This window comes from Fistularia commersonii, chromosome 17 (assembly GCF_037954325.1).
Source record: "Fistularia commersonii isolate RoL2024-O1a breed Wild chromosome 17, RoL_Fcom_v1.0, whole genome shotgun sequence".
NCBI classification, from domain to species: Eukaryota; Metazoa; Chordata; class Actinopteri; order Syngnathiformes; family Fistulariidae; genus Fistularia; species Fistularia commersonii.
This window is the reverse complement of record NC_141300.1, coordinates 15447098-15472035: the sequence shown is the minus strand read 5'-3', so window position 1 is coordinate 15472035 and position 24938 is coordinate 15447098. Positions and strand designations below refer to the sequence as shown.

Below are 24938 nucleotides of genomic sequence, written 5' to 3'. Positions count from 1 at the left end.
TGTATATTTGGTTAAACAACTCAAAATGTACAAGATGGAAGAAGTAAAACACATTTTAAATGGAACCCTTTGACAGAGTGAAAAGAAGTTTAGTCATTCAACGTTGAACAATGCAAGCTGTCAGACCATCAATCTGCAACCTATTGTTCACGATCAAATTTTATTATATTCCCATTAAAAAACCACCGAGCAGAAAAATACTGTATTTTTTTTCCAAATAAGTTTCCACGATAGGATGAAATAACAGCATCACACCTTTTATTTCAGAATGTCATTAATGCATGTTTGGCTTCTGCAAAAGCCCACTGCTCTGAGGGCCTCTAGCCTCTTTCGGATTAGTTTCTACAGCTGGGTGTGGTGTGTGTGTGTGTGTGTGTGAGTGTGTGAGGGGGGCGAGGGGCGGTGTTATACGCACCTGGGAGCGCGTTAATCCGAGCAACAGGAGCCATGATTTCTTTGTGCTGCTTTCTGGCTCCTTTGACCGGAGAGGGAAACTATAGAACAATGGTCTCACAATAAATACAAAAAAAAAAAAAAATCTCTCAATCCGGCCTTTTTTTGCGGCTCCTCTGAGACACGAACCCGAGTCTGTACCCTGAACGCATCATTAATTATGTCCTACCAAATAAACATTTACTAGTTTTTTACTATAAATAGGGAAAACAAACAGCGTTGGGTTAGGCGGGGTCTATAAGCGTACTCTCACTTTATTCGAATGTTTAAAAAAGCAAAACTCGAGAATTGAATCGTACAAATAAGAGTACACAATCCTTTATTTATAACTGCCTTTATTTCGGTGAATTCAGTAGGCTTAATTACAATATAACATGACTAAACGTGAAGATCACCATTTTTTTTTCCTCTCAACAACCATATATAACGGCGTAGAAATGAAACATTAATGTGGTTATTATATATATTTTTTCCTTAATGTGAATCTACCTGTTGCAGGTAAGCCAATAGCAAATAAAGGGAGGCGCTGAGCACATTCACTCCTCCCTCACTTCAGAGAGCAAGCGTCAAGTTATCTATCAGTACACAGGAATATTCCGGTACTAAATTTCAAAATAACCCCCCCAATCGGTCATGTTCCGATTTCTGCAATTAAAGTCATCTAATACAACTTACATTACACGTGTAGCATTAAGACAATCAATATAACTTCACACCTGCGTCAGCTGGGGGAATAATGCTATTTATTATCTCCATGTACGAATATTGTGCTTTTATTTTGAAAGTAAAAACAGCCTATTTCCGGGTTTTCCTCCTTAACTTGACGAAACTGCGCTGTGGCGTGGGGCGGTGAAAGCCCCGGTGCTGGTTGACCGCCCTGTAATTGTGCCATCGATTCTTGTGCGCCGAACTTGTGCCTCGGACACGGGCGTCGGTGCGAACGAATCGTTCGAGGTGGAGAAACAACAATCTGGAAGATTTTTTGATGACAGAGTAGATCAGCGGAAATCATGGTGGGATTCCTCGCGGGATGAGAGGCGCCCAGGGCCGTGCGCACTGGGGATATCTAGGGCGCCGGTGTGCGCACCCACTGGGAAGAAACGGTGGGTGGCGATCGGGCTTCCCACAACACCCGGATAGCAACAATTAAAAAAAAAAAAGAAAGTGCGATTGACACCGATGAAGGAATCTGCAGTTTCGGCCAAGAGTTGAGATGATCGCAACGTTTTTCCCCGTGAAGAAACTGCGGCGCAAGGGCAAATTCCTCCTGTTCGTGGCGATTCTCCTGGTCGGAGCGGTGGCCGTCTACCATGAGATGGTTGCTGCAAAAGCGTGGGGCGGCAGTGCCGGTGAGTTTGCGTTCGTCCGGTGTAACTTATTGTGTAGTTTTCTCTCTTCTTTTTTTTTGGGGGGGGGGACTTATCTGGAAGTTGCATCCCGCAAGTGTTGAACAACCTGTAAACCCGCGGCTGTACGTGCAGAAAGGGCGCATACACTAAAAACCGCATGAAGCAATCGTCTGCATGAAACTCTGAGGCTTTTTCCCTGCAAAAAGACCCAGACACTTTTATTTCTCATACTCTTTTGAGTTTTTAAGAACCCGTATTTATCAGCTACTTAATGCCGCACATTTCAATAATATTTACCCATTCAGTTTAATAACAATGATAATCCTAATTCCTCTTATTTGTGGGTGTTTCACCCTTACAAAAAGGTTTTAAAACATTAAAAAATATTTATATATACATACAGGCAGGCGGCACTTGAGATAAATTGGTGGGAGAGTCAGCGCTTTTGATTGAAATTCTTGAATTGTTTTTTTGCTTGTTTTTACAGCCGTTTTACTGGTAGATATGAAGCTGAAACACGGGGCCACAGCAGGTGAAACAACAGGTCGCAGTAAAGAGAGGCAGCAGTGTGTTTTGTGGTGAAAGAGGGGGGTGGACGGGGGATGGTTGGGGTCAGAAGGTCACTTCGCAGCTTTAGAGGGAAGTCTGTGTAACCACATCGCTCTTCACTCAGCGCGTTTACCATCCTTTACTGCGTCATCGTGGGGGATCGGAGGTGAAGTCTCTCCGCCGCAGACCCATATCTGTCCCATTTGTGAGAAATCAAAACACACAACACAAACACACACTTTGAACAAGGCCCGACGTGTGAACACTTGCCCGAGCTCTGGGTAATTCCGGGTTTGCTTTTTTTTTTTTTTACGCATTCCTTGGTCGCAGCCCCCTTCTGTCAATGTGGGACTGTCTCGACACTCCAAAAGGCCCTTAAACAAAACAAACAAAGGAGTGTAGTGAGGATGTTAATACACACAAAAGAAAGATACTTTTAAAATGTTTGTGTCAAAGAAAGGTGTATGTGTTAATTTTAATGACAGACATTTAAATATAATAACTCAAATTGATTTTTTTTTTTAATATTTCATTGAAAAAAAAACATATCCCAGCAACAGTTTTGAAAGTGTTTTAAATTTGTGTCGAAATTCAAAGTCTGAGAAACCGTAAGCGGACGTGATGCTTTGGCGTTTTTTTATTTTCGCTTTCACGAACAGGTGATGTCGGGATGAAGATGCTGACAAATAATTTTTTATTTATTTTTTTTTTTTAAAAACCACTGACGCAACTGCAATGTAAATTGTTAACACTGTCTCGCTCACATTCACCCTGGATAATTATGGCTGAACAATCTTTGTTTAGTTAGTTCATAGTTTAATTTCAAGCCCGTGCCAACATCCATAATACTGACACATTGTCTTATTGACACTTCCTTCTTCCGGCATATTCAGAAAGGATACTGAAGTATATGCTTATAAGTTCCTACCCTATTTCAAATGTATTGAACTCAATGTTCAAGATCAAACATCTTTATGTCTTTAAAATGTTTATTTTGTACAAGATTAATGCTTATACTGCCATCTAAATGCATACTTTTCAAAGCAGGATCTGTTACAAGGCATTTTTTTGATCAATTTCTTAATTTCCTTTGGCAAAGTTTTCTTTTCTTCCATGTTTTATTATATTATTTGCAATGTCTTAAACTTAATAGGATCCTGAAATTTTAGAGTTTTTGAACACAGTTCATGTGTGTGGTCTTTATCCTGCATTGCATTTTCAAACTAACTCAAATAGGATAAAAGTAAAGTAAATTGTTTTCTGACGTACATTACTCAGCATACCCGAAGAACTTAATTTAATTCATTCTTTCTATATTTACATTCTCAATACTTTCCGTATTTTTCCATGATTTCCTAACAACACAGAATTAGTTTTGTTCAAATATGAGAGCAATTTATTTATTTCACCATCTATTAAGCCATTTTTTGAATTTCTCAACATCCTTGTTTACCAACTCAAAAAGCTGCTGCTTCTTATGTGTTGTGCGATTGTGTTTCTTAAAAAAAAACATCAGCGAGACGTGACATGCGGTGCTGATATTTGAAACTTTTATCCGATATAATTGATGGGAAATTTCACAAAAAGGTAATGTGAATTTTATTGATTCATTCAAACCTCTCTGTCTGACCTCTTCGAGGTGTAATTCAGGGAAGAAAAAAAAAAACACGCATCATGAGATTTAAATGCAAAAATCCAAATGTCTGGGAAGGAAACCAAACGCATGCAGAATGAAAGTTGAGCACGGAAACTGAACCCGCAGTCTGTATAACATCTTATTCACAACACGGCTTTCGTGGTAAACACGCCGTTTTCGTCCAGACACGACTGAGAGTTGACCGCATGGTGAAACAGGAAGACATGTCTATTATGCGGCGGACATGCACACATCTATCTTACTGACTACCTTCTGCGTGTGAATTTAAACTTTCTGGTAAATGTAATAGAACATGCCTTCTGTCTCGGCTCCCGGTTGGGCATTTTGAATTTCGCTGTATTTATCTTAATGCATAATCATTGTCTTTTTAGTCAGGAATTGTGTGTCCCCATCTCTAATGTCATCATATTGGGCCGAAATGTGTGTATCTCGCCAGTTGCATTATAAAAACATGATACCGCCCTGTTGGCCTTGTAAGGTATTTTGATGCATGTGTATTTCCATTTTTGCACAAGTCAACTTTTCCGTCGGGATAAACAAAGTACCTTATTGTGAAGGAATAAAATAAGAAGACGAATAACGGCACACTGCACTGCCATTGTGCCTCTGTCGTTGTGCGTGGCCTTTTAAAGATATAACAATTACATAAATGCACAGATGCGGTTGCAATACCTGCAGCTAGAAACATTTCTGGTTAATAGAAGATTAAATCAGTATTTGAAGAAGTCACTTCCCCTCAGTAACTATTCCAGTTTCAGTCTACGCAGTTACCTTTTATGTTTGAATGCACGACGTGAAGTTGTCTGATTAGTCACTACCTGTGCTCATTATGGTATTTGTTTTATGAACAAGCCTATGTGAAAAACAAGTCCTGACCCCGTGGCCTGTTTTTTAGAGCAGGATTAGCATTTTTTTTTTTTTATGGTGAAAAACAAAGAGAAGAGGTGTGTGCCTTGGGCTGTGCTCAACAGCCTCAATGCGAATGTTAATTTCCATTTTAGTGCTCGTACCGCAAGTCAGGAACATGTTTAATCACTGCGATCTGCAGAGACCAAATCGACCGATTAAGACTCGGCGGTGCATTTTTAAGGATCGGCTTTATGGGACGGCTTGTTTTTCCCACAGGCAGGTCACATGGGCACCCAAGAACAAAACTAGCCTATTAAGATGTGTAGTTAATAAATATCCTGAAAGAGAAGTGGCTGCAGATGGCTGCACCTGGGGATGCACTGCACGAAGCGTGACGCCCCCTCAGAAGGAAATACAGAACTATATGGACACGTTTTATTTTTATATATGTGTATATATATGTGTGTGTGTGTGTATATACGTATGTATGTACGTATGTATGTATGTATGTATATAAACATATAAATACACATATATATAAGCATATATATGTATATATATGTGTGTATATATATGTGTGTGTGTATATATATACACACATATGTATGTGTATATATATTTATGTATATATATACACATGTGTATATACATAAACACGTGTGTGTGTATACATATATATATACACACACACACACATATATATATGTATGTACGTTTAAAGGTGACTCATCTGCAGTTCCTGCTTTGCATTTACTTTAACTGATTTGAATATTGACACAGGATGTATGTAATCATTGTTTGATTAACAACAACTGAGGTGAATTTTTACGAAACCCATTTTAATGAAACTTTTTTTTTTCCTGTAGAATCTCCAGTGTGAACTGATTTTTTTTTTTTTTTTTTTTTTTGACAAAGTTCCCCCCGTGTGAATGTTTCCAATGGCAGCGAGGTGTTTTGCTTTGCCAGTGTCGGGGTAGCCTGCCAGACCTGGATCTACTGTAATGACACATTTACTACATGAGAGAAAAAAAAAACACTATCCTAGTTGTTTGAAACCAGAAGGACAACGTTTTTAGCTGCAGGCATTTTCTTTTCATCACCTGAAACCAGTTATTTTTCAATGATGGAATTAGATGGGTCTTCCCAAGATTAAGGGAGAAATGATTTATCTGCGGTGTGGTGTGTACTCCAAAATAAAAAAAAATAAAAAAAGATGACAGATGAAGGGGTTGGCGTGTGGGATGAGTGCAGACGGAGATAAAAATACCCCTCTTCCTAACCACCACTCTAGAATTACTCATGTTGCCAAAGTTGGCCGTCTCTCAAGAGTTTGTGTTTGTCTCCACCCTTCCGATAATGACAGAGTTCATTTCGCTCCAATTGTACCCAACGTTCCCTCAAGTGCACCGCAAGACTATAAAAAAGAAACATTCAAAATGTAGATGACTCTTTAATTTTGGAAGATGACAGAATGAGTTTGTAGTAGCGCGGCTGAATTCGGAGATTTCTCGCCGCTTCTGCCGGCTGAACCGAGTTTCACCGGAGGGGGACGCCGGGTTTGATTCGGAGCAGGGGGTGGGTGGGGCCCTGTCGGGACACTGGGCTTCATTGTTCATGCGACAGAAGGTCAAAACAAATGGAGGAAAGAGAATTTTGCATATAAAAGAGAGGCTGCGTGTGTCAACACATGTATTGCGCAACCCTCTATCGAGCACATTGTCACATTTCTGGAACGTAGGGTTTCCATCCTGTTAAGAGTCTGAACACACTACGGTAGCGTAACCATGTTGGTTTGGCAGAAATGTGACGGTAGTGCAGGCGCAGTGGTGATGCAAGAAGATCCCTGGTTCAATTCCCTCAGGGGCGCTTTCTGTTTGGAGTTTCCATGTTCTCTCTCGTGTCGGCAAAGGTTTCCTCAGGGTTCTCCGGTTGCCTCCCACCGTCCAAAAACGTGAGGTAGCGTCTCATAAATGAGAGGGTGAACGCTTGTTTGTCCATATGACGAGTGTATGGTTGTAGGTCCCTCTGACAGAAATACACTTGTGCTTCGGAAAACATCCTTAAATTTTACGTCTGTATAAGATTGTGAAAGGGAATTATCTCAACCACACGAATTAATCAATCAAAATCTATAGTTTTTGATTTAATTAATTCTGTAAATTATTTGACGCTAATAACTGATTCCAACTGCTGTCACTTTTATTTATTTATCTATTTATATTTTTATTTTTTTATTTTTACTTTTATCCCTTTGTGACTTTAATTGGTTTTTATTTTCATTTTTTCTTTTAAATCTGTGTTTTGTGTTTATGTAAATCTCCTACAGTGTCCTTGAGTGTTGCACAAGGCACCTTAAATAAAATGTATTATTATTATTATTATTATTATTATTATTACTCATTGTGAAAATGGTAAACCTCAATAAATATAATTTATATAATTTATATATATATATAATTTAAATATTAAAAATTTTGATCATTTTGTGAAATATTTTCCTGCATTAAGGAACCTTTAAGCACATTGTCTGTGAGACATCATGTGACAGCACAGTCAGCTTGTGGACAGTCACTGTCTACTTCCTGGTAACCCAGCACTTCTCATTGTTGTCGCATATTTCCCCAGGTATGAATCCCGACACTGATGGCAGCAATTGGGGAAGAGCCATGCAAGACCGAAGGGTAAGAACTTCTTCTTTTCTTTTTGGGTTTTCCCTTCAGGGGTCGACCTCCTCCATCTAACCCTGTGCTCTGTACCCACTTCTCACACACCGAATTACTTCATGTCCTCTCTCACTACATCAATAAATCTTCTCTTTGGTCTTCCTCTCGACCTCCTGCCTGGCAGCTCCAATTCTACAATCCGTCTACCAATATATTCACTATCCCTCCTCTGTGCATGACCCAACCATCTCAGCCTGGCTTCTCTAACTTCATCTCCAAAACAGCTACCATGTACTGTCCTTCTGATAGACTTGTTCCTGATCCTATCCATCCTCGTCACTTCCAAAGAGAACCTCAACATCTTCATCTCTGCGACCTCCAGTTCTGCTTCTGTCTTTTCTTCAGTGCCGCTGTCTCCAAACCATTCAGCATGACTGGTCTCACTGCTGTTTCTCACCTCTCTAGATTTCCCTCCACCTCTCCCCTACCCTCAATGCAGATCACAATCAGAGCTGATCCCTGATGTAGTCCCACCTCCACCTTGAACCTCTCTGTCACACCAACAGCACACTTCACCACTGTCTCACAGCGAGCATACATGTCCTGCACCAGTCGAACATACATCTATGGTATAACTATGGTATACAATACCATAGTTCATCCCTCTGCACCCTGTCGTATGCTGATCCTGCAAAGGCACAATGCAGCTCCCTCTGACCTTCTCTGTACTTCTTTACCAGCATTCTTAAAACAAATACTGCATCTGTAGTACTCTTTCTAGGCTTCTATGGCTTTCTATGACTTCATTGTTTGACTCATCAACCTTATCGCTCTATTATTACCACGGAAGGGTAAGAACAATGCTTGAAAAGCGAGTTGTTTTTGGTGGTGGTGGTGGGGAGGAGTCACGATGCAAGGCCGCAGGCTGCGTAGGAAAACCAGTAAATGGACAATGACTTTAACATGTGTTTTTTTTTTTGTTTTTTTTTTTAAGGTCAAAGGGGACCAAGCACCAGACAACAAGGACTTAGACGCTTGGAAATCCAGCTTTATTCCACAAGCCTGGAAACCTGAGGTGTGTGTCCAAAGTGCTCCCATGCATGAATTCTCTGGCTCACCTCTTTCAAACAGTGAATAACCTGCCTTGGCACGTCCATATTTCCTCTTCATTTAGTGCATTTGCCCGGGAGATCAGTATATCCCCCAACTGCCTGGTCTTTTCCGGTGTGTTTTTGTATACGTTGTTTCTTACTTTTGTCGAGTCGGGCTTGGCCGTCACATCCGATGTTGTCGGCTTCTTTAACCGATCTCGTCGGCGGTGCAAAGGTCCCACCAACCGCATGGCAAGTTTAAAGTCCCCACAGGTGACTCATTTGCCACACATTATCCCAGTTATGTAGTTAAGCCTAGTCCGTAATATTCAGTTGAGTCACAAATTGCCCAAGTTTGTGGCAGCTCAGATGAGAGAATGATGTTTTTTTTATCTGTGTTTGCTGAGGAGAAGCTTCCTCTCAGAAGCGCGTTCATCAGACACGTGGTTTTGTGGTGGAATTCACCCTGATGTTTTCACAGTCTATGATATTCCATTAATACCAATTCTTACACCTCAAAATGTTTACAGTCTTTGGTGTGGCCTAGGGTTTGGTTGGATTATTTTTTTCTGTTTTGGAAAACTAATAGTCATTCACTGCTGAGATGGAATTTAACACTCAAAGTGCTTCTCAGATTCCCAGACAAGTGACCTTTCATGATAATGAATGAAGAGAGACAAAGTGGCTGGTTAAAGAAAAAATGGCAACAAAGAAAACTGCGAATTGAGTCCGGATTTTGCCGCTTATTTCATAAACTTCTAGACTGGATCATCATTACATCAATCTGATTTATGTAGACAAAATAACCATGAGAAGATGAAGGGATTACCTCCTAATTTTGTTTGCCTTTTTGTTCCAGTCAACACACACACACACGCATAGCTCTAACAACATAGCACTGTATTTTGTATTTACAAAATATGTGTTTTTTTTTATTATTTATGTTTTTCCGGCCAGCATTAACAGATTAACAATCTGTTAATTTAGAAAACCCATTCAAATTCTATCTATCTATCTATCTATCTATCTATCTATCTATCTATCTATCTATCTATCTATCTATCTATCTATCTATCTATCTATCTATCTGTCTATCTGTCTATCTGTCTGTCTGTCTATCTGTCTGTCTGTCTGTCTGTCTGTCTGTCTGTCTGTCTATCTATCTATATAGATCCCTGATATATATATATATATATATATATATATATAATGGTATTTATTTATTTCCCCCCCAAAATCGGTGCATCGTTCTCAGATGATCTTTCACACAGTTTATATTTGGTTAACAGTCTCTACTTATATACTGCTTTCATCACCTCACAGTATCAAAGCACCTTACGCTGGAGTCCATTCAACCATTCACACACACACACACACACACACACATGCGCGCACACTTGCACGTCAATGTTGGCAGAGCTACCGTGCAAGGCGCTAACCAGAACGCCGGGAACAACTGGGGGGTTCAGTGTCCTGGCCAAGGACACCTTGGCATGCAGACAGAAGGAGCAGGAAATCGAACCGCCATCCCGCCGTACGATGGAACTGATTCATCAGCTGCTGCTCAATTTGTGTTTTTTAAGGGAATTTAATGGTTATCTTATCTCATCTATCTGGACGTACACACAAATAAACCCATCCAAATTTTAAATAGATTAAACCCCAAACAAAAAAAGTCCGGGTGTACCAGGTGTAATCCATTTGTTTTTGGCCAAAAAAAAAAAAAAAATCAGAAAAGTATTCGTACAAACTTCAGATACATTTCGGTCTTTCGCTCCTTGTAGTCCCCTCTTGTCCTTGCCGACTGCAGAGCGGGCACGGATGTTTCCCTTGCATCACCCGGACTCTGGTTCTCTGCTTTGCAGTACAGGGGAATGGCCAACCTGCATGTCTTCGAGGACTGGTGCGGCAGCTCTACCGCCGTTCTCCGCAAAAATCTGCACTACCCGCTGTACCCTCATGTGAGTCACACACTTGCGTTATCTTCCTGATTTGCTTCCCGCAAATACTTTTTGAGAGATACTTCTGTTCTTGCAAAGAGCCTGATTTGTAAACTAGATGTCACGCTCATCTCGGTGATTCACAAAAAGTCTCATTCAGGCTTTTTTTTTTTTTGGATTAGATTTGCCAAAGCTTACAGTTTCCTGTCGTCGGCTTCCTCAAACGATGACTCCACAAACTACAACTTGTCAAATTAGCAGAAAAAAAACAGAGTTTAAATCAAAATGGTTACTTTAAGGGTCGGTATGCTTTGTTTGTATGATTTAGCAGGTAGCTGATACTTCCAGCACTCTCTAAACCGGTGCTCCCAGAAGTGTCCCATTGCTTCTGGCATGTATGCTAGTAAAACAACCCTTTTGGTTTCATCGTCACACACAATGGACAAATATTGCAGGAATGTTGCTTAACACCTTATTCAGCAATGTTGTAGATACAGATACACAGGTACATATTATTATTGTTATCTCATTGTCGGTCATTGCAAGTTTAATGCCTTCTTTTTATATCTATATGTCATTCTTGGTCATAGGTATTTCAAACTGTTTGTTTTGGTTTTTTTTTCGAATATTTTTCTCCATGTAGATTGCAAGTTGATTTCTTTATTTTTTATTCAGTAGGAGAATTCTTTTGCGCGGTCGAAGTTGAACGGACGAAACAAAACGCGGCACACACATGCGCATGTTAATATTATGGATTATTTTTTTGTGCCAAAAACTTTGCAGCTTCCTGCCTGACATGCACGGCCCCATTTGTTTTTCCTCAGAGGGACATTCTACATCCTCATGCTAAATCGTCACATCTCCTGACTCCTGGTGCTTTCCAATCTTGAATAAACATTCTCTCTCTTTCAGTCCCGGACTACCGTGCAGAAGTTGGCAGTCACTCCTCAGTGGACCAACTATGGGCTCAGGATTTTTGGTTACATACACCCCTTCGCTGACGGTAAAAACACACACTTGTTCATCTTCCGCTTGTCTCCTATCACATCCATCAGCCCGCTTCTTTATCCCTTTATCTGTTTTTTTTTTTCCCCTCCTCTTTGTCGCTCCCAGGTGACTTTGTGTTTGCACTCAGCTCTGATGACAACTCTGAATTCTGGCTCAGCACCGATGAGTCTCCCCTCAACCTGGAGCTGCTGGCCTGGGTTGGGAAGGTATGATCATCAGTCAATTTTCTGGTACCGACGATGCAAACCACGTGTAAATTGCATATCTGCGTCTAGACTGGCGCAGAGTGGACGGCCCCGGGCGAGTTCGAGAAGTACGCCAGTCAGACGTCGGCACCGACAAGGTGAGTCAAAACCCCGGGCAGATTATATGCTGAGATTAACATCTTAAATCTCACAGAGCGATTCGGGGAATTCGAGTGCAGACCGAAGAGAGCTCATTTGTTTTGTTGATGTGGCGTCCGTTGAAATGACTTGTAAGCCAAAATGCGGTGGAAACAGCGACTCTTAGCTGTTGACTGATGGGAAATTTCGTCATCACAAAACATCTCAATCCGCCATCTAAGAGGACGTCTCGGATACAGGCTCTGTGTGTTCTGTCCATGTTCCCCTGCCTGGGTTCTCTCCTGATAAACCTCCGAAACCCTTCCTAAGAGGACATCTCCAACACCATCTCTAGTGTCGTGCTGATTTATCAAGGGACTCTAACATCTAGTCCGAGCAGGCATTCCTGACACCGCAAGCACAGATGACTATCGGTGTTTACTCAACGCGTTGTTCTTATGACAAATACACCTGGGTATTCATATTTAAGGCTATCAGGCTTTTTAATTCCTCTCCCTTCAGCCCTGGGAATCTTAAAATCTTAAAAAGAAAAATAAATTAATAAATAAATAAAATAAAATCTCACCCACTTACTGTAAATTGTAATAATTTATTTGTATATATGTTCACAACTGTGCAATATTTCATAACAGCTATATGTATAATATTTTTTCACACTCTTGTGCACTCCTTATCTTTCACTTGTTACTTAAGACACTTTATAGTTTCCACTTGTTACTTAAGATGCTTTATAGTTTATTTGTATTACTTATTCTCCCTTTTTATGACTCACGTATTTTTCCGTGAGCGGGAGATTCGCTTAAACACGAATGCAGCAGTCGTAATAATCCAGACGCGGTAATGTAAACATTATTCTAGGAGCTGCTCGAGTACGTCGCTACAAGACTCAACTTTGTAGCTGAGAAAAATAAGCGATCGGCTTGTGACTCATGGGAGTTATGAACACAAAATGAGATTTTAATCTGATGGCGTGCAGCCGCTGCAGACTTTATGCAAAGTGGCAAAACCTTGCAAGGCAGCTGCTTCACAGACTTGTAAGATGAGGTCAGAAATATCTGCCGAGACAGGTAGCGGTCTGACACTTCACAGATCCACCGGCCTGGGACTTTGTGACTATTTGTTTGAGTGTGGTTGAATGGCGGGGGGCATTATTGACCGCAAAGATGTTCTGAACACCTGTTACTCGGCAGGCTTTCAGCTCGGAAGAGGTACTTTTTCGAAGTGATCCACAAGCAAAACGACAAAGGGACCGATCACGTGGAAGTTGCAGTGAGTAGCTCCGAGTCCATGTAATAATAAATAAAATGCCCCTTCTTTCCCTGTTTCGAGGGGTTTGTCTCAAATCTGTATCAGAGCAACGGCGTGAATACGATCCTCTTTTTTTTGCTTATTTTTCACACAGTGGCAACTTCTGACTCAAGGATTTAGGCTCATGGTTATTGATTCACGGTACATCTCCCTCTATGTCAGTAAGTAGGAAATAAGAATGCTTGAACACTTCACCGCTTGAAGACATTAACCAGTCACTTATTATAATCAGCTCCGGTTAAATCTCACAAAACCCCAGCTGCTCACTTCAATTACTCTGCAAAGGCACTGCATGTTAAGTCAGCTGTTTCACTGAAAAGCAAAAATTGCAAAGCTTCTTCTGGTTTTTTTTTTTTTTTTTAAATCCGCCCCGGTGTTTCATTTCCACAGATGAGTCTGCGCTGTTGATCAGCGAGGTGTCCCACGTACCGCAGACAGCGGCCAGCCACCAGCCCACGTCCGCGCGAAAGCCAAGCGCGACAGCAGACATGCTGCGGGAGGATCCGCGAGACAGTCTTTACCAAGGTGAGCGCAAGCGTTTTTATTTTCCGTTTTACAGATCGATAGCTGTAAACCCAAAACGCAGTGCAAAGCATTTCCCCTTGGCCAAACGAACGACATCCGCTGCCCTGAAGCCTCTTTGTTCCGTTTGTTTGCAGTGCCTTTGACAAACAGCAAGTTCCTGCAAGGTGTCCTTCCTGACTGCTCGTACGAACCGACTTATACAATCAAGAACTTTCCACTACTTCGATATCAAGGATTGCAGTTTGTATGTACTTTTTCCATTTTCTTTTTTTAAATTTCCCCGCAGCTGCAACCATAGCGTGTTCATTCATGAACCCTGAAGACCGTTGGACTTAGTTGAACCTCCCCATTGTTGGTAGCCTTACCCTCAGGCTTATGTTGCCCGGGAGTGATGAGTCGGGTCTGTTAACCTTCAATGCAGCTGTGTTATTTTGTCGTTAAATTTCCACTTCCATGTTCTGCGGTGCTGTTTATGCAGGGAAAGTAAATTGCACTGCCACACTTGACGGCCTCTGGCAGCCGGATGCCGCACCCATTTGGCAGCAAAGTGGCTGCTATTCTCATTTCAGTTAAAACTTACATTTCCCTCCAAAAAAAAGAAACATTTTACTCAGTAAAAGAGTCCGATTAATAGTCGCCGGGCTTCCTGTTAAAACACACGTGGTGAATAATCGTTTTGCTGTCATAGATTTACCAGCTTTGAATTAATCTCTCCAGGTCCATATGTCCTACATCTACCCTAATGACTTCACCCGCCTCACACACATGGAGAGGGAGAACAGCTGCTTCTACCCCAAGAGCACCTACTACATGAAGATGTGAGGCCACCACATGTCAATAAAGAGACATTCATGTGTAGATGTGACGGTAAACCATCAATTGTGTGTTTTTCTTAACCTCATATCCTTCTTTCTCAGGTCTGATTTCTCCAGATACATGAGACTTGACCAACCCGGTGAGCCAGGAAACAGAAACGCGGCGAGCGGTATTTTCCATTTGTGGTTTAAAAAAAAAAAAAAAAAAGATATATTCATATTAGAACTTAATTTAACCTTGTTTTTTTTTTTTCTTGTCCTTGGTGACTGTCAGACTTTGATTTTCGAAAGAGGAAGTCAGTTGTAAAAGAGGACTATGAGTTTGGCAATGACATCTATCCGAGGGATTCAGAAAGCGAGCTGGACCAACACCTCGGAAATAACCGTTTTTCGGACTACGGGGACGACTATGATGACTATGTGTCGAGGCGCAGACGAAAGCTCTTCTCCTTAGCAATCCCAGACACCCCGAACACCTTGAAGAACTTTTCCGGCACCGGTTTGCGCAAAGAAATCATGCAGAGGAGGGAAAACGAAAAAGACAGCGGTCGGTCTCGGTCATCGGCGCCTCCGCAGACGACGCAAGCAACGCCGGCTCCTCAAAATGTACCGCACCAGCAAAACAACCAGAGGGAGATAAAGCTGGGCATACCGGATGTGAAACGGCAGCATTTAAATCCAAAAGGAAGGCTGAAAATAACAAAAAGGCCGAGGCGAAAATCACCAGAGATAACCGTAAGGCCGGTATCAGCGGCCGGAAAGAACCACGTGGCAAAGATAGGGCCGCTAGCCCCGTCAGAGCAGCTCAGTTCTAAGCCGCGGGCAATCCAGAGATCTCGTAAAACGGCCAATACCCAAAGTCAGAAATTCAAACAGCTTCATTCCTTAGACAGGGATGCGCTGATATCCAAACCTACAGTGGCCAGGCAGCAGCGGTTTGTAGGGGACGTGAGGGAATTCCCACAAGTTCCCACAAAGTATTCCACCACTCCCAAGAGACGCAACAACCAACACTTAGAGCGGTTAAATAAGCGGAAAGCCGACGACAGAAAAAGCCTCAGGGAAAAAGAGATAGAGATGAATGTGCCTCTACAGCAGGACGTAGAAAATAGAATCCAAAAAGCTGAGAGGACTGTAAAGGAGAAACAGATCAACAAGTGGATGGATATGTACGAGGATACCAACCGTATGGAGGAGGAAGAAGATGACCGAAGGCAAGAGAGAACTTCAGACAAAGACTCCATATGGGATCCTGGGAAAGAATTTGAAGTCGTAGATGATGAGGACGCTACCCCGGCGCCGGTGTTCGACGCCGAGGTGAACTGGGGCCAGACCTTTCAGGTCAACCACCTGGACCTTCAGTCGCTGCGCTCGGATTGGATCGACCTTAGCTGCAACATCTCTGGTAACCTGCTGCTCCACATCAGCGACACGATGCCAATCGTCGAGGCTTTCATGGAGAAACTCAACGAAAAGCACCAAGGGTAAGCAGAAGCGTCCGCGGCTGAAGAACCGTGAGAGGATTTGATGGATCTGTTGTGCCAGATTCGGGAGATTTCTCAGCATGAGATTTGAAACGTGTTTGACCTTTAACTTTGAGGGTTAAAAATGCATTTACGAAGCCGTCCATCCATCCGTCCATTATCTACAGCTTATCCTGCACTCAGGGTCGCAGGGATGCTGTAATCTATCCCAGCGGTCATTTGGCGAGGGGCGGGATTCACCCTGGATTGGTCGCTTGTCAATCAAAGGGCCACATATAGAGAAATACAACCGTTCACTCTTTCATGAAACTCATTTTCCCTTCGTTTACATTTTTTTCCAATTAACCTTCTCCATGTTTGGGAGGAAACCAAATCCCTTGATTTATTTTCACATCTCGAAAGATGCGGCCAATTCTGACAATCTTTTTTTTTTTTAAGTTCCAAAATAATGGTATGGTTATCATGTATATCGTATACCCATGCAGACATGGGGAGAACATGAACACTGAAAGGCCTCTTGTTGGAATTCTAGCAGGGACCTGGAAGTGGAAGTGCTAACCAGCGCCGGTCTCATCCAGTCAACCGCGGCGTGCAATTCAAAACTAAACAATGTTATTGTTTTCCTCTCCGTGTCTGTACAGGTGGTTCCAGTTGATGAACGTTGTCAATGTGGAGAAGCGAGTAGACGGGATTAAGGGCAGTCGCTACCTCCTGGAACTGGAGCTGAAGGACGTGAACGGCCAGAAGGTCCGCCTTTCACACTACATCTACGCTCTGATCCGCCACAGAAAGCCTCGCCGTAGCGACTTCGATTTCCAACGCAAAGAAGCTCAGATGTTGCTGTGTAACCCGGTCGGCTTTCGCTGGAATCCTCTGGCTACGGTCCACTTCATCGTGCCAGGTACTATTCCCAACCTTGTGACTCCCTTCCAGCATAAATCATTTTATAGTATTTTATGACAACCTTCAGTCACCTGGTCCTCATTGTTGATGACTCAAAGTTGCAAGTCCACATTTCACTATCTCTTACTGTGTCACAGGATGTTTTTTTTTTTAATCCCTTTGTTTTCTTTCTGCTGCTCCCTTCATGGGTGAATCATCTGCCACCATCGATCCCCGATCTCTGCATCCTTTTCTCTCACACCTATAAACTCCATGCCCTCTTTCACTCCCCCTCAGCATCCTTCTACCCACCACGTCACCGCCGTCTTCTACACCTTACCCCTGACACTTTCCTTCACACGGCTTTCACCTCTTTTCACCGCACTCTCCGTCGCTCTGGACCGTTTGACCCCAAGTATTAAAATCCTCCACCTTCTTCTCACCTCTACTTCCTGTAGCCTCACCATTCCATTTGGGTCCCATTTGGGATTTTCTTCCCCCTGCTCTCCGCTGTTGCTACACATCACAATGTCATATTTTCCCATGTCATATTGTTGCTCAGAAAAGACTTCAGCTATTATTCTCATAAGCAGGAAACATTGTGATATGAAGTGTCAGTAGCTTATTATTAAGTAATTAGTGAGTCATTTAAATCAATTATCAATTATCATTTGATTTTTTTTTTTTTTTTTGTAACCTGATAGACTGACAGCTCAGTGGTTACTTAAAAAAACATGGGATGTTTTCTGTACTGAACCACCATTCCACCAGGCATCTGTGAAATCCGTCGAACAGCTTCGCCCTGGATCATGACTCATTCTGTTTTAACTTAATTTTGTTACCGAAAATTGGCATCTTTTCATTTGATTGTGTTAATATAATTACCACTGCAGTAATGAGGCCAGGCTTTTAAATGCAATTGCTTCCAAATGCCCTATTTTGCTGTACGGTGTTAATATTACTGCCATATCTTTGACAGCATTTACAAAATCAAATCACACGTTGTACAAAATCAGAGGACTGACTTTTCCAGGGCCTATATACCAACAAGTAAAATAAAACTTACCGTACAGTGCGTATGTGTGTCTACATGTGTGTATGTGTGTCTACATGTGTGTGTATATATATATATATATAATATTATGTATGTATATATATATTATGTATGTATACATGTATGTATGTATATCTACGTGTATATAAATGTATAGATGCATGTATGTATATATATATATATATATACCTACATACATATATATATAGGTATAGGTATAAATGTATATATGTGTGTGTCTATGTATGTATACACGCACACACACACACACACACACACACATATATATATATATATATATATATATATACTGTATATATGTGTAAACCCACACGTACGTATACATATATGTATATATACACGTATCTATCGTATATTTAAATATGTGGGCAGAATGGTTGCACGCAGTCGTTAGCGCTTTGGCCTGACAGCACGACAGACCCCGGTTCGATTTGGACTGGAGGACTTTTCCATGAGGAGTTTGCATGTTCTCCCTGTGTCTGCGTGAATTTCAACCAGGTTGTCTGGTTTCCTCCCACAGTCCAAAAACATGCAGCAGGTGAAATGGAAAAAAATGGGAACATTTCCCCAAATGAGTGAGTGAATGGTTGTCTGTCTGGCTGTATATGTATATTCATTTGTTCATGTATTTATTTTTTGCACAACCCTACTTCTTCTTCCATCACTATGTTGTACTACCTCCATCTCTACTTACCACTCTTATCTGTGCAATATTTATATTTATACATTCTCCAGGACACCCAATTCATTGTCATCTGTTTTTTACTCCCACACCTCCTCTTGTCATTTCCATAACCATTCTCTGCATAAGGCATTTTCCTCTTACTTCTTTTCATATTTTGTTTACTATTGTTTAGATTCTAAATATTCTTCTTGATTTGTATCATTGCCTCTATTTGCACACTTTCTACCCTGTAATGCTGCTGTGACAATTGAATTTCCCTTTCATGGGATCAATTACAGGACTGTCTCAGAAAATTAGAATATTGTGATAAAGTTCTTTATCTTCTGTAATGCAATTACAAAAACAAAAATGACTTTTTCATGATATTCTAATCTTTTGAGATAGGAATTTTGAGTTTTCTTAAGATGTAAGCCATAAGCAGCAATATTAAAATAATAAAAGACTTGCAATATTTTAGTCGATTTGTAATGAATCCAGAATGTATGACATTTTTGTTTTTGGAATTGCATTACAGAAGATAAAGGACTTTATCACAATATTCTAATTTTCTGAGACAGTTCTGTAAGTCGATCTTATCTTAGATTTAGTTTTATTTTTTGTAGCAGCCCTTGCTATTGTTCTCCCGCAAACACCTGGCTGTGTCGAAAGCGTTGATTCTGGCCCTGTCGGTTCATTCAATCGAATGGAAAATCACTCACGGGCACACAAAGGTCAGAGCCAGAGTTTTTTGTTTACCTGCTTCGATGCCATTGTGGTCGGCATCCTGCTGCGTGACAAACACTGTCAGCCTGTAGGTTATCGATTATTCGCTGCGGGATCACTGAAACACTAATTAGCTAATTGATCCATCAAGAAAAAAAAACAGCAGCATGTTACTGGAGAAGTATGTTTTTTAACTTCAGTTTTTGCCTGTAATTCCTATAATCGATTTGCATTGAAGCGCTGCCCCCGGCAGGCCAACGACACCACAACATGTTTATTTTTAACATGCATGTCTGTTTTCTCCACATGTTGAAACCCTGGCAACATAAGTCTATTTCTAGTGTTGCGGGTCGTGCCATCGTAAGCCTTCATTTCCAAAGAAATGTCAATATTTAGCGATATTTTACGAGCGACTGGGTTAATATTTATCACGGCAGTCATGAAATAGCCTTTTGTATCTGCCGAGCACAAGTTGCACCGTGCAATGAGATTTGGTTTCCGATTCTGTGACATGGTCAGTGTGAAAGGGAAAAATACTCAGAAACAGTAGAACAGAAAATAATCAGTCTAACTTGGGGAGATAGAATAATTATATGAGAGAGTAAATATGATTATAAATATAAACATGACCCAAGAGCATACAGTGATATGTAGATCTCACAAACAATGTTGTATTGTAAGATCTAAATAAATTGTTAATATGGTTACCTTAGAAATAAGAATGTAGACATGACTGAGGGCTAGAAATCACATCGACTGGTTTTCACACGTGAAACTGAAATTTCTCATAGTTCCTCTAAACATGATTCACCAGTGTCTCCCATCTGTCCTTTAGAATTTGTGTGAAAATGATACCGAGGCGTAAAAGAAGTGATTTTTTTTTTTCTTTTTTTCCCTTTTTTTTTTTTTTTTTTTAATCTGATACTGCATTGTGTGATGATCACACGTGACTATTGACAGTGAATAGAAACAAGATTGTTTGTGACTGGTGACACGTTGAGATGTAATCTAATTCCGCTACTGTGCAATCGAATACATCAGTGGGAAAGAAAAACATTTATTTGGGTATTTCCAATTTTTTTGTTTGTTTTTATTTTATTATCAGTGAAAAACCAGGCTCGGTGGGTCCAGAAGCTGATTGATGACATGGAGGACCTTTTCAGGGCAACCGGTGACACAAACTTCAATCTCATTATCACTGACTACAACAGTACTGACATGGATGTGAAGAAGGCGCTGGAAAGATCCTCACTGCCAAGGTGTGTGGTTGTCTTAAATAGCACATTTAAGGAAAATTCCAATGTTTACTTTTCTTTCATGAAAATAAGTTGTTTATCAATTGGGATGGAAACTTTTTGTAGCATGACAACAAAGACCAGACAACAAAGAATGATTAGACTGTTCAGTCTACTTTTTTTTTTTTTTTTTTTTTTTTATTTTTACAGTCATAAATCGGGCAGAGGTTGATATTCTGTCCTCCAGACAGAACAATATTCACAAAGTCATTCATGCTTGCAACCTTTGGCTTTAGCACAGTCTGTTTGTCTTATCGGTACGTTTCACTTTGGCGCCCAGTATGTATTCATTTGCTGTGCAAATAGTCCCCTGGCGATAATGAAGTTATTTGTCAAGAAATAGGGCTTTGGTTTGTATGGAAATACATCAAATCCACCCATCCATCGTCTGCTGCTTATCCTGCACTCAGAAAAGGTCCCCTTGTTGGAATACAACCAGGGTTCTTCATGCTGTGAGGCTGACGCACGAACCACTGCGCCACCATGCTACCCTATAAGTCAAATCTGTTTTTCAAAAAAAGTTTTTTGTTTTAATATTTTGACTATTGGTAACATTTTTGGTGTCATTTTGTTTTTCTCAATTTGTTAAATCCATTTTCCAAAATTCTTAAAAAAAAATTTTGTTTGTTTTGTTTATTCTTCACACATATATATATATATATATATATAGTATCTGTGGTCATTTTTTTATGTTGTCTTTCTTATACACCCATAAAAAAAAAGGATTTGTCCCCCCAAAATCTTTTAATGTTATCTTATGGTTACAGATTGTAATTTAGTCCATTGATTTCAACAGGCACCAGTATGTGAAGCTTAGTGGAAATTTTGAGAGGTCTGCAGGTCTTCAAGCGGGCATCAACCTTATAAATGTAAGTGCTGCTCGAATATGCTGTAATATCAGTGTAAAGCATAAAATATTGTTTTAAGAAAAAAAAAATATTTCCCACTCTTTCACTCTTATCCTCTAACAGGATGAACACAGCATTGTGTTTCTCTGTGACCTCCACATCCATTTCCCCCCTTCTATCATCGATACCATCCGGAAACACTGCGTGGAGGGATTCATGGCCTTTGCCCCGATCGTCATGCGACTGGACTGCGGGTCGACTCCGCTAGACGCCAGAGGTGGGCAGAAATACACAATTTTGGGAAATATGGGATAGAAAGAAGTTTTCTCAGGAGTGGTATAGATGAGTTGGGAAGCAATATTTAATATTTTCCTTTTGTTTCCAATTTCTTTTTTACGGGGCTGTATATCTTTCAGCGAGCGACCTTAGATAGCAAACTCAAGCATAACAATATTACCTCCCCTTCGTTTTCTACACTGACCCCATCTTTAGTGACATCTGTGTTTCCTCCTGTCATCTGCAAACATTATTTGCGGATGGAACGTGTCGTATTTTCCCTCTTGTGTTGTAACTTTGCGGTATCATGAAGTAAAACTGTTTATCAGTATATTTACATACCGATTGGATAATCCCTCCTTTCAGCTTCTCTGCAACAAGCAACTTATGAGTGGGCCTTGACAGCCAGAATGATTTTTATGAATAAAAATGTAAAATTATCTGCAGAAAAGTTTAGGCACCCTATAAGTATTTGTCTTATGAAGCACTGAATGACTTCTATTTTCTATTTCCATGCATCATTTATCAGAGAAATCAGCTCCAATGGCGCTGCTTCGTTAGTAAACTGTGGATTCTGATCTAGTGTAAATCTGGCCTCGACAATCGCACATTTTAAAATTGGATATGAAATGCAAACAAGCAACACATCGAGGGCGAACGAAGAAAGACCTCACCGAATTAATGATGCACATGGATGTGAGGGGAAACTGTCGCCGTTGCAGGTTATTGGGAGGTCAATGGTTTCGGCTTGCTGGGGATCTACAAGTCTGACCTGGACGCGGTGGGAGGAATGAATACGAAGGAATTCACCAACCGCTGGGGAGGAGAAGACTGGGAGCTGCTCGACAGGTATTCCTCGTATTCCTCTGCAATGCATGTGCAGAAAAGAGATGCATATCTACCCTCTTTCTCCCAAACAATCAATTCCTTTTTATCAGATGCGACAATCCAGGTGACTTATGGTGACCATAGTAACCAAAGAGAAGGGACGTGTCACCTATAATTTTTCACCCATGAAATTTCTTATTGCCTTTAAATTTGTCTCTCGCCATTAACTTTTCATGGGGAATTTCCGCAAACTTTTTTTTTTTTTAACCATTTACAGCTACTCTCCAGTTATTTTTACACTATATTTTTAAGATGAGTCATTACTTATTTATTATCCATGTGTTTATTTCTGAAGGATTCCTTTATATGAGGTGCAACGATCCAGGTGACTCATGATTATTGTCATAGACAATACAACAGTCTGATACACTCAGTCTAAACTTTCCGTTTTGCACTAAAGCAACTTTAGTTCCAAAACCTCGTGAACTAAAAAATTGATTTAAAAAAAAAAAAAAAGCCTTTTCCACAGTCTTTTTTCTTAACTATTTATAACTAATCTGAAACTATATTTTAAGATAAGTCATTGCTTATTTATTGTATATGTTTCTAAACATGCTGCTTAAGGTCATTCTTTATCTCTACTGGTTATGCTTCAGTGCCATTGGGAGTACTGTTTTAAACATAATTTTAACATTGTAAAGGTGGTATGTACATATACGCATTTTACATTTCAGCCGTTGAAATGCTTTATTTTGCACACCACAGGGTGAGAGTTTTGTGATTTTGTTTACTTGCCCGCACAAGGCCTAGATAACCTGATGAGACTGTCCTCCCTTCTGCTCTCTGCTCTAGAATCCTCCAGGCGGGGCTGGAAGTGGACAGGATCTACTTGAGGAACTTCTTCCATCACTTTCACTCGAAGCGTGGCATGTGGAACCGCCGCATGTCACAAGGCCAGAGGTGACCGATGGCACCGATTTTCATGGTTGCCACGGTTACAACCATGGCAGCCGGAGCACTTTAGCGCCTATGCATGAATCCCACTATCTATTTTGTACCTATTGATGGATAGAAAGGGTCTGTGACAGTCAGCACGTGTTACAGAAGAGACTATAAATACTACTGATTCAAGGAGTTCATTTCACTGGGTTTGCCTATTAAAAAGGGTACGGGCTAAAAACCCCTGCTGTTATAATATATGAAGATACTGCTGTGAACCATGGAGCTGGCGGTCTGCACTTTTGTCTGCTTTTAAGTTACCGTGCACACTCCAAGGATATAGAAACACACGTGTTTCTTTTATCATGCACATTTACTGTATGTGTGCGTTTCTGCGTGTGTGTTTTTATACACACACATATACGTATACATATACTTGTACTTACGTGACTACAGATGGTGTTATATGTTCGCACTGCCTTATATTTCATGCTGTAAATTATGAAAAACTTAAGTTATTTTTTATTGAAGTTTTTAAAGTCTTTTCTTAAAAAATTCTATCTTTCTAGAAAACAAATGTGCAGCTCGGTTTACCTCTTGACAATTTTAAAAGTGCCTTTTTCTGGAACTTTTTTTTATTTATTTATTTTTATTTTATTTTTACTGACAGTTCAGGAAATGGCGTAAACCTGGAATGATAAATCCAACCTCTTGTTGGATATTGTTTGAGATAACGCCCCACAATATTGCCGTTAAATACGTCGCTCAAGACCTTTGCTGTTTCAAAACTGTGTAAATACAGTTTATGCACAAACTCGTTTCATTCTAACCCATTTCCTGAAAGCTGCCTCATATCTTTGTAGTAACTAAGCTGTAAGTAAGTAAGCTGTCTCTTGAGTCAGATGACTTTTTTTTTTTTTAATCATTCTCTTTTAAAGAGAGAAAATGTTTCTTTGAATTCAAACCCTGGGAATTTCAAACCATTTATGTCATTGTAGAGTCCGAATAGTGATTGTCTGTTCTGCTACAGCATTTTGTTGTGGTGAACATTCCAGCTGAAGAAAATCGCCTTTCATTTTTCAAATGGTCCACGTCGGACTGTATCAGTGGACATTCAGCGAAGCAAAATATGGCATCGTTCTGTTCTGATGCAAGATTTTTCTCATCAGTTTGTGAAACTGACAACAATTGTTGTGTGTCCCTTTTGCTTTTTTACTTCTCTTTATATTGCTGTTTCCATCACTATTTTAGATATACCTCATTTTTCTCGCCATGCTGGGAGCTCAACCTCTTGCCTTAATGTACGAAACAGGAGTCTCTTCTCTCAGGGATCCGTTTTCCGTGACGAATTTCCGGAATAAATTTCTCCAAAA

At 40.5% G+C, this 24938-nt stretch overlaps 1 protein-coding gene across 2 annotated transcripts; it reads left to right on the top strand.

Annotated features, from left to right (window-relative positions):
• Positions 1-1344: 1344 nt before the first annotated feature.
• On the top strand, positions 1345-24938 carry b4galnt3b (beta-1,4-N-acetyl-galactosaminyl transferase 3b). 2 transcript variants are annotated; one of them, XM_086163055.1, is made up of 20 exons: positions 1345-1802; positions 7483-7538; positions 8515-8595; positions 10477-10572; positions 11464-11554; positions 11665-11765; positions 11835-11902; positions 13094-13172; positions 13306-13372; positions 13602-13736; positions 13871-13980; positions 14454-14554; positions 14654-14691; positions 14826-16035; positions 16677-16936; positions 20485-20638; positions 21471-21543; positions 21646-21799; positions 22521-22647; positions 23479-24938. In XM_086163055.1, exons 1-20 carry the CDS (start codon positions 1667-1669, stop codon positions 23588-23590), a joined length of 3249 nt encoding a protein of 1082 aa, XP_086019181.1. In that variant the 5' UTR covers positions 1345-1666; the 3' UTR covers positions 23591-24938. The 2 variants fall into 2 exon arrangements, with proteins under 2 accessions (XP_086019181.1, XP_086019180.1); XM_086163054.1 differs by having other exon boundaries at positions 14654-14721.

Excerpts from the sequence above, each read along its gene's own strand:
- b4galnt3b (XM_086163054.1), top strand. The coding sequence starts at position 1,667 with ATGATCGCAACGTTTTTCCCCGTGAAGAAACTGCGGCGCAAGGGCAAA. Across the intron at positions 13,981-14,453 it reads GATATCAAGGATTGCAGTTT|GTCCATATGTCCTACATCTA; the intron begins GTATGTACTTTT and ends TAATCTCTCCAG. Across the intron at positions 16,937-20,484 it reads GGTCCACTTCATCGTGCCAG|TGAAAAACCAGGCTCGGTGG; the intron begins GTACTATTCCCA and ends TTTTATTATCAG.